The sequence below is a fragment of the Mastomys coucha genome, unplaced genomic scaffold, assembly GCF_008632895.1.
Source record: "Mastomys coucha isolate ucsf_1 unplaced genomic scaffold, UCSF_Mcou_1 pScaffold17, whole genome shotgun sequence".
NCBI lineage: Eukaryota > Metazoa > Chordata > Mammalia > Rodentia > Muridae > Mastomys > Mastomys coucha.
Window position 1 is genome coordinate 9,864,240 of NW_022196899.1, and position 10,423 is coordinate 9,874,662.

Consider the following 10,423-nt stretch of genomic DNA (forward strand, 5'->3'; position numbering starts at 1 on the left):
TTTTTCATAATAGATACATAGAATTGCAAACATCTATTATACCGGCTTCTTTCATGTGAGCCATAACCAGCTATTTCTAATTATACCTTTGTCGTGCGCAAGTGGGATATGCCAGTTTTAGTCTCCGTTTATGTGGTTTATTGTATTACAAAGCGCATTAGAACTGAGAGAAGACACAAGTTTCCCCCTGCACGCCTCCCTCCTCCCACTGCGGCCCCCAAATCGATTTCATAGACCTTTTCCATTTTTTTTGTTGTTGTTGTTCTTGTCTCTAATTATGTCTTGGATAGTGAAATTTTTGTGTCGTGTACTCATTTTTGACGGTACCCTTTCAAAGCTTTGGGTATCCTTGGTGTCCTGAGATGAACAGAGCAAAGCTCCCAGAGTGGCTCTGTCCCAGACTGCTGTTGACTGAGGCTCGGGTGCAGAGTCCCTCCCTGGCCCAGGATCTAGTGCTATGCTCCCGAGGAGTCCTGTTAGACAAACTAAGCTAGACTGTGTGAAGCCTAGGCGGTCTACCTCAGAGACTCATGCCTTTAAGGATATCGGGACTGGAAAGCGTGCAGTCCCAGACTCCTCCCTATCTCTGTTCCCGGGATTTTTACAGGTTTTCCCGTAGGAGAATCACGCACTAGTCAGAGGAGCAGAGGAGTTCTTTCCATCCTAAACGGATTCCCGCGGGGAAAGGAACCCAGAGTTCAGAGACTGCAGCAGGTTCTCCATTCCGAGGGAAACGTCTTCTGAGGGAGGCTGCAAGAGCCACGGATGCAACTTTTAGTTGCTAAGTAACACCCAGGGCTGCAGCCCGAGCCGGCTGCTCCACCAGAACCCTCAAGAGCAAGAAAACAGGAGGGAACCAGCACTACCGAGGCCGGAGATCTTAGAAAGCTCGACTGCATGGTAGCCTGCAAAGAGAACAGAGGAATTAGCCAGGGCTCTTGTGAAATCCAAGAAGGGGGCCTTCCGTCACCCTCCGTCCCCCCTCTGTGCCTCCTCCCTCCCCCTCCTCCTGTCACCCTCTCACCCCGACAGCTGTCCAGCTCTTGTAATTCATTGGCTTCCCCCGCCCCGCCTTCCGAGTACCACCCCAATCCAGTTTAGCCCCCTGCCTCACCCGCTGACCTAATAAGGCCATGCACACTGCAGGAGATCTGTATAAAAGTGGGGACTCTTGGAGACTTTGCCTGACAAAAGGAGCAAGAAAAAGCAGGAGCTGTCCAGCGCTGAGAAACGCGAAAGGTGACCATGGCTAAGGAGTGGGGCTACGCCAGCCACAATGGTGAGTGGGGCCAGGACACTACAGGGTGTGCGTGCATTGCACAGGTGTGCAGGTAGGAATAGTTAAGAACTAGCATATACCGAGAGCTTTCTGGGGTCCCATGCTGCTGGTCTTTTTTTTTTTTAACATGATTCAGTTTTCCTTTCCACGGAGAAACCTGAAGCTCAGAGACACGCTCACTATAAGTAGCTTAAGGTCCGATGATGTGCCTGAGAAGTCACTCAGCCCGAAGTCAGGTCCAGTTGAATTTATTCTGTGAAACTGAGCAGTGAGCACTTGTCCTCTTTGAGCTTGGGGTCCTGTAACAATCTTTGCTTTGATCAAGTCAGCCTTGGGAAAAAGAAAAAAAGGTATCCCTTCCAAGCTGTAAAGTACTCCAAAAATATGTGATCGATCTGTGATTCATTTCAAAGATAAGCTTTTCTGGCTACACGGTTCTGAAGCCAGGGCAGGGAAAGCAGAGATTGGATTGCTCTTTGATCACAGGCAAACAAGGTTCTAAATAGGTTTGAAATCAAAGTGCTATGTTACTCCATCTGAACCAGAAACCTTTCTGTAATCACCCTTTGGCTTCGGTGTACTCTGCTGGCATAGTTCACTAGATCAAGGCCTTGGGCTGTACTATTAAATGAATAAATTCCCTTTCATTTACTTCCTAGGTCCGGAGCACTGGCATGAGCTTTATCCAATTGCCAAAGGGGACAACCAGTCACCCATTGAATTGCATACTAAAGACATCAAGCATGACCCGTCTCTGCAGCCCTGGTCAGCATCTTACGATCCCGGCTCTGCCAAGAGCATCCTGAACAATGGGAAGACCTGCAGAGTTGTGTTTGATGACACTTACGACAGGTCCAGTAAGTACAGCACTTCGGCAGGGTCACGTGGGTGTTTTCAGTATGGCAGGAGGTGATTTGTCACACAGTAACAGATTTATGGGAAGAGGGAGAAGTTCATCCCTGAAATGGAGATACCTTTAGACTTGGCTTTAGTTGTGGAGGACTGTATTCACACAATGAAGAGGAATGTCACATCCTCTCACTGCTGCAAAATGGCCATATTCCCAAGCTGAAAGTTAGCAAAACATTCCAGAGACAGAGTATGGATCTGGAGGGGAAGACAGGAAGCCCACGTGGACTTTGTGACCACTGAGAGACAACGTTTTTATGGTTCCTGGTGATATGGACAACAGGTTCTCCCATGATGCAAGGAATAAAATGGGCCCTCTCTTTCCTGGTCGCCGGAAGGAGGCTAATTAATGTGAAAAGGCAGAGCCACTTTTGAGTTAAAATGGCTAAAGTGAGGTAAAGTGAGTTAAAGTGGTCTGGCTTCAGTAAGTGTCTTTGAGTGTTTCTGACATATATGACCACTTTTTCTTGGATCAGTGTTAGTGTGGAATTGAAACATTCATGGGAATTTTTTTTTAACCTACATTACTAACTGATCTGTGAAATAAGACTAATTTGAAAGACTTTGAATATTTGAATACTAATTTGAAATAATTTCAAATTTCAGAAATGCTTGGTGGCTCACACCTTTAATCCCAATACTCAAGAGACAGAAGCAAGAGGATTGCCACAAATGTGGGGCGAACTTAGTGTTCCTAATGAGTTCCAAGCCAGCTGGGGCTATAGAGTGAAACTCTGTCTCAAAAAAAAAAAAAAAAGCAAGCTTTATTTCATTGCAAACAAATCTAAGCGCAAATTAGTCTCGTTAATTAAGAATCCAATTTCCTAGACCCACATTCCTCTTTAAGCTAAAAATATCCTTTGTTAATAAACAAGAATGGCCATTTGGTTGATGTCCTAAGAAATAATGATGGAAGTGACAGACAAGTCCTACTTTCCAAGGTAGGAAGAGTGCAAAAGCTTACTACTTCCTGGGTAATTGTTACATGTTACTCTTTCCCAGTTTTTCTTTGACTTAAAAGCTGAAGTGTCATTTAGAAGAAAAAACAAAAAAACAAGCTATAACAAGAAAAAAGTGAAATAAAAGTATCACTCACCAAGCAGAAACACCTGAAATAGCATTTTAAAAGAAAAATAGTTGAATGTTAGAGATTTAATAATTAGAAAACAAATAGATTAACAATAAATAATTAACAATAAACTAAACTAATAATTACTAATAAATTAATAATAATTAGTAAATAAATTAGACTCATATCCAAATCATAGCTATTCCCAGTGATTGGACAGGGAACTATAAAAAAGTCAAACTACTTCCCTGTCATATGATCCAGCTGGTTCAAGCCTAAAATTATTGCTTAAGTCTACACTGTGGGGTTTCCTGTGCCACTGAAAGAAATCAAGACTTTCTAAAATAGCTGCCATTACAATGTTATTTGCATTGAATGGGCCTTGCTATGTCTTGATTTTAGAGCTTCTGTACCATTTTCAGCATCCTTGGGAAGATATCTGAACCCTTTAAATTACTCTCTAGGCAGAGGGAATTGAGACCAAATTACATGGGAGATTAAGATAAGTGCTGAACAAGCCCAAACTAATGCCCAAGAATGATCATATATAGCTGTCCACCTTGACTAGCCTCCTGGGAAATTCCTGAACTTTCTTTTGTCCCATCTGACTTGAGTACACACAGTTTAGATAAAGCAGATGTGCATGAGATTTCTCGCTTGTCATCTAAGGAAAGACACAACTAAAAGTGGGACTTAAAAAAGGACTCCCTGCCTGCTCTATGGTCCCTGACAGGGGCACTGTGAGATGAGCTTAAATCTCAGTTAATCCTCACAGTGGCTCACAAAGTGTAGAATTATTATCACCTTCTCAGAGATTCAAAGACCACAATTCAGAGAAGTTGAACATCTTGTCTGAGATCACACAACTATGAGGGTGTGACCTCAGAATGGGTACCTAAGTTCTGTCAAATGTGTGGCTCTTCCCAACAGTACTGCTCTGCTAATCTGTTCTCAGGGCCCTTATAGTACCTCTCCTGCTTCGGTTTGTTTTCTAGAGTGTTAAAATGACAAGACAAGCAAGCAAAAATAAGAGAGGAAAGAAAATTCTTACTTTGATAGACTCTGACTTCAAGCTACAAGCACGGTGGGGATGGCTCTGTGTCCCCAGATGGTGACATCTTTTCCCCACAGAGTCATATTTCAAGACTTGTTTCCAGAGCACTTGTTTCAGACAGGGCTCCTCGGAGGCAAGCTGAACTCACCCGTTACCTTGTTACTTTGCTTACAGTGCTGAGGGGTGGCCCTCTCTCTGGACCCTACCGACTTCGTCAATTCCATCTTCACTGGGGCTCCTCTGATGACCACGGCTCTGAGCACACAGTGGATGGAGTGAAGTATGCTGCTGAGGTAGGGTAGGGGGGAAACTGCCTGACTCACTCTAGGTCTCTAACAGTCAAAAACGGGAAAACTAGAAACAACCACACAACCCTTTCTGCTTCAAGCCTCTCACTGAAGGTATTTTAGCTTTACCACAAAGTGAAGCCACCAAGTATCCTAGGTCAGAGAGCAGTGGACAAGTGGGTTAGCATCCTCCATGAATATTCCCCAGATTACTCTGAGAAATGGGCCATAGACTTGAATAGAACCAGAACATGAAGGAAGCAAATTTATGTGAAACACCTATGTGCATTACCTCATTTGATCCCTCCACACACCCCCCCACACACAACCTTATATACAATGTTACAAAGAGGCAGCTGACACACATAAGGGTTACATAACAGAGACAGAGTGGCTGGGCCTGGTGTTCTTTGTATAAGCTAGCTTCAGATACCACTTTTATGAGTATATATATATATATATATATATATATATATATATATATATATATTGCTTCAAATAATTGCAAGCACGTCTTACTTTCTGCTTAAGGAAGTGTGCTTATACACGTATGCACCTCATTTAAGGCAATAGTTTGTAAACGGGATAAGACAGGTCTCCTCTGTTTTCATTAGGAAGCCAAGTCTGTTTAGCATTGACGAGATGAGCACTGGGATGGGTCAGAAATGTGGTTGTGGCAGTACACTGTATCTGATCCCTCGGGGCATCCCTGACAACTTAGCTGTTGGCTAAGTAAACTCAAAGAAACTCCAGGTACCGACCAGGCCTGGCCATGTTGGCTTCCGTATTAGAAGAGATCAGGCACATTTCGGAGGGTATAGCCCCTATACCCAATCTAGAGAGCTAGGGTAGAGAGCAATGAATTATTAGGGATTTCTTTCTGCTAGACTTTACCTCCACCCCTGGAGAAAGTTCAGGCTAATTTTTTCCAAACGTAGAAAAGGCTTCGAGTGCAATGTTTGTGTCTGGAATTACCGCATGTTTTTTGAACTTGAATATAACATTGTAGTGGCTATGAACTATTCTCTTGCTATTGTAAGCAACTCAATATGGAGGACTTGATTGTTTAAGCTGTGCTCACATCCTAAATTAAGATAAGCCAGACACTGGAGCTCTGTCTAAGCAGAGACAGGAGCTTCCATACATATATATTTTTTAATCCAAACTATTGAAATTTCACCAAAGAATTGCTTATAAATAATTAGAATTTCATCAACTTCCATGAAGATGTTCGGCAACAACCTTGAGACTGTGCACGTTTGGGTCTGTTGTGGATAAGAGTGCCCATTTTCCATATCGAAGGATTTTTCTCACAACCTGTGTTTGGTGGTTGCAGCTTCACCTGGTTCACTGGAATCCAAAGTATAACACCTTCGGAGAGGCTCTGAAGCAGCCCGACGGGATTGCTGTGGTTGGCATTTTTCTGAAGGTGAAGTAGACACTGATAATAATTTTTCTCATTCAGAATGTAGTCCCTTCCTAATATTTAGGAGACCATATGTTCTATTCTTTCCTTTTGTTTGAGGCGTGCATGAGGGCAGAGACTCAAAGCTTCCAAAGGCAAGAGCGAAGGCTGACATGTGTTAATTTTCCTTCTCCACTAACTCTATTTCCATCACACTGGAAACCAGAAAGCCAATGCTGGGAACTTCTGTGATGCCAAATGCCTGGCTAGACCTCTCCTTGGCTTAAGGAAGCCACCACCCATGCATGGGATCTCAGGCTAGGGTGGCAGAAGGAATGTGTGTGTTGTTCAGCCAACCTTGGTTTAAAGGGGACTTAGTGTCATTAACACACGAGCTTCATGGTAACTCAATCTGAATTTTAAGCCTGCAGTGAAAATCTGGCTTTTTCCCCTTCCAAGTGGCCTAGTTTGTTCTAGGTTCTGAATTCACTGACTGTGAGAGGAAAGACAGTGGGTTTGGCTGTAGATACAAAGTCTAGTCTGGCTTTTACTCTTTAAAGAATGGGGTGACTTTGCAGAGGGTCACAGGCCAACATGTAATTTTGTGGTTTTGCACTTCAGAGAACTGAAATCCAAATTTAGATCAGAAAATATGCACTCTGCAATCTTTAAGGTGAATAAACTCATAATTGGCTTAACCTGAGCATATGGAAGGCATAAATACTGATTATATGTAGATGGGTCAAATCAGTTATTAAGATGATCTTCAATTATGGTGGAGGGGAAAATATCTCATTGGATGTCATTTTCTTACAGATAGGACGGGAGAAAGGCGAGTTCCAGATTCTCCTTGATGCCCTGGACAAAATTAAGACTAAGGTAAGGAAGGGTGAATCATTTTCCCTCTGCAAACCTAAGATGATATCAACTGTCATTTTGAATTTCAGGTAGAGCTTGTCACTGTCTGATTGATACCCTACATTTGCATACAAAAGTAAATTTGTTTAGTGCTGAGATCTTAGAGTGCTGTCACAGCTGTTATTTCAATTGTCAGCCTGTCAGACAAAGGCTGTCCCTAGGAAGAAAGTGAGAGGTTCCGGGGTCTGCTTTCTCCTCTCCTACCACGGTGGGCCCAGGATCTCTGAGGTTCTCCAGGCCAGGCACATTCACTCTTTCAGCCCTGGTATTGTCCTTTTCTGGTAGCCCCACATATTTTAAATATTAACAGTAAACTCTTGTAACTCACAGGCACATGTTAGTTGTCTTTGAGGTTATCCTAAGGAGCTGCTTTTAGACGTAATACTAGAAGTAAGTATTCTAAGCATGCAATGTACTAAAGCGAAAATCTTCACATCAAACTTCCAAGAAGTAATTCTATTCCAGCCTGAGTCTCCTCTGGGAGAAAGGGCAGATTCAGCCCCACCCACCGTGTAAACAAGGAATAAAATATTACACTGACTATGACAGATAACGTTGAAACACCAAGCCGATTTCCTTTTCATCCGTGGTTTACTAGTGAAGGGCCTGAACCTGTTCAAATGTCTCACTTTCCCTTTCGCTATTGCGATCAGTTCTCGTGAATGAATAGACGAGGCCTCTAGGGGGCGCTTTGTGCGCGTGCCAGCTTTGAGAGCCGGCTTGGTGTCTTCCAGGGCAAGGAGGCTCCTTTTACACACTTCGACCCGTCATGCCTGTTCCCTGCTTGCCGGGACTATTGGACATACCACGGCTCCTTTACCACGCCGCCCTGCGAGGAGTGCATTGTTTGGTTGCTGCTGAAGGAGCCCATGACTGTGAGCTCAGACCAGGTGAGCCCAACTGCAGAGCCCTGATCGCGAACTGGGCACTTCAGACAGCAAAAGCTGACAGAGAGCCAGATTGGCAGTGTGGTCCTCAAGACGTCTCACAGTTTTTGGCCTGTAGAAATACACTCAGCTTGTTCAGTTCAGTTCAAGGGAGCTTCCCAAGGGTAATCCCATAAGCGCAATCAATCGCATAAGAGCAGGTGAGATCCTGAACTTTTAAGGGATGTTGCATTTTTCTAGATTTTTCCAAAAAAGAACTTGAGGCTCAGATACAAAACCTCACAAGGGCAACCAAGTACAAAAATCCTCATCCCAGGCCCAGCCTGTCTACACACCAGTCCCTAACTTCCCTTTCCAACCCTACCTTACTTCCATGTATCTAAAGAATGTGCTGGCAACATTTATAAGACACGACTTCAAGGAAAGCTAGATGGGTGTGGACATGGAGAACATGGTTAAAGAAATGAACGCCATGGGGCTCACAGCCTGGAACAGGATGTTTCACATTGAAATCAGTTTACCAGCCTGACTCCTTGGCTTAAGAAAACAGATTGTGTGTTTCTTCCAGGGTGGACCCAGGAATAAACCGACACTTTAAAGAAAAAGCCAAGAGTAAGCTTTAACAGTCTTGTTAATTGGTGTAAAGATTTTAAAAGGAGAATGACAATTTTTGAAGGGAGAAGGCTAGAAGAAAATTGAATACTGAAGGTTTTTTTGTTTGTTTGTTTTTTGGTTTTTGGTTTTTTGGTTTTTTGTTTTTTTCCGAGACAGGGTTTCTCTGTGTAGCCTGGCTGTCCTGGAACTCACTCTGTAGACCAGGCTGGCCTCAAACTCAGAAATCCACCTGCCTCTGCCTCCCAAGTGCTGGGATTAAAGGTGTGCGCCACACCACACATTAACAGTATACCTACACCGTTCAGAGGACAACTTGTAGTCCTCCATCTTGTGGGTTCTGGGCATCGAATTCAGGTTGTCAGGCTTGGCCATCAGCACCTTTACACACTGAACCATCTCGACTGCCGAGGCATAATATTTATATGAGAATCCCCTATTTTCTGTTCCTTTAAGAAAAAAAAATAGTTCACAGTTAAATGTATAGCCCGATTTTAATTTCTTTCTAGCCCTTTAAAATGTAATTCCATAAATACTTGACTTGATTACACAGTGGGAGCTTATTGAAGTTTTTCTTACTTGTAGGAGTATGATAAATCCTCATGCCCTTACTATGTAAAGTGTATATATACTTCATGCTGAACTCTGGTGGGGAAGGGTGTTATTCTAAGAGCGGGGAATTCTGGATGTAAGAAAATGTCTATGTTACGAACTGGTGCTTGCAAACTCAGGCCTTATGCCTGGAGTCTAGTTTGTGGTTTGTCTGGCCCAGTTAGAAAGCCTGTAGTTTCTAACAGTTTGCTTCCCCTTGCAGATGGCCAAGCTGCGCAGCCTATTTGCCAGCGCAGAGAATGAGCCCCCTGTGCCTCTGGTGGGGAATTGGCGCCCTCCTCAGCCCGTCAAGGGCCGGGTGGTGAGGGCCTCCTTCAAGTAAGGCTCTGGGCTTGCCCTCTTCAGGAAAGAAATTCTGCCCCTGAAGAACCCGCTAGCCTCCTCCTGGTGCTCCCTGCTCCAAGCTTATCCTTACAACATCTAGAGGAAGAAGAGAAGCAGTCACATGAAAGCCCAATGCCTTTTGACATGATCTAACCCAGAAGCATGAGTTTCACACCTAACCTTTTTAATAACCGCCTTTTCTATAAAAAAAAGAAAAAAATAGTATTTCTAGTATAAATTCAGTGAAGAAGAAATAGATGGAAAAATAACGATAGAGAATCATGGCTCACTAAGCATATTAAATTTCTCAGAATCTGGGCACCCGTGTCTTCAGGCTGAGTTACTGATACCATGGAAATGATGGGCCCACGCTATGTATGTGGGTATAGAGGAGTACGCTGCCCTTACCACATTTACGTGAAAACACAAGTTAAGAAATCATTGTAGATTTCAACAACTGAATTCATAATGTGTTTTCCCTCAAATCGTACCAGCGATACTCACTCCATCACTTGTCAAAAATTTGCCTACTATCGTTTCCCTGGTTTTAATTACCTATAAAATATACACCCATAAGGCCAGGTGTTTTAAAATGTTTGATCCAGCATTTACATTTCTTCTTCATAAAGATGGTTTTCTTTGCCCAAAGTAGGGCCATTTATTTTTTATTTCACCACTTTAATCTTTGCATGCCTATTAAAAACAAAACAAGACAAAAAAATACAATAACAAAAAAACAAAACAAAACCTGTCTCTGGTGTTCTTTGAGTTGGAGGTTGGAATGACTGGTTCCTGGAACTGGCAGGAAGGAATGTCAACACTGAAGCCAAGGGTTTGTATTGATCACAGAAACAATAAGGACAGGATGCAAATGAAAACAATGTGTGTCTTCTTAAACTGAAAATTTAGAGTAAGTCATTTGTTGTAAGGCAGCCTATGAAGTGACAGGCTTCACTGCGGCAGTTTCATTCGTGTTAGTAATGTTACTTAGTTATAACTCAGCCCTCCATCACTGCCCTCTCCCAGGGACAGTTGCTTCCTCGGCTTTTTAATGTCCCAGGAATTCC

General features: G+C 43.2%; 1 protein-coding gene across 1 annotated transcript; it reads left to right on the top strand.

The window, feature by feature from the left end:
* Positions 1 to 1,134: 1,134 nt before the first annotated feature.
* On the top strand, positions 1,135 to 10,103 carry Ca3 (carbonic anhydrase 3). Its single transcript, XM_031376367.1, has 7 exons — positions 1,135 to 1,279; positions 1,939 to 2,136; positions 4,486 to 4,604; positions 5,935 to 6,027; positions 6,820 to 6,882; positions 7,656 to 7,811; positions 9,235 to 10,103. Exons 1-7 carry the CDS (start codon positions 1,246 to 1,248, stop codon positions 9,352 to 9,354), a joined length of 783 nt encoding a protein of 260 aa, XP_031232227.1. The 5' UTR covers positions 1,135 to 1,245; the 3' UTR covers positions 9,355 to 10,103.
* The last annotated feature ends 320 nt before the right edge of the window (positions 10,104 to 10,423 follow it).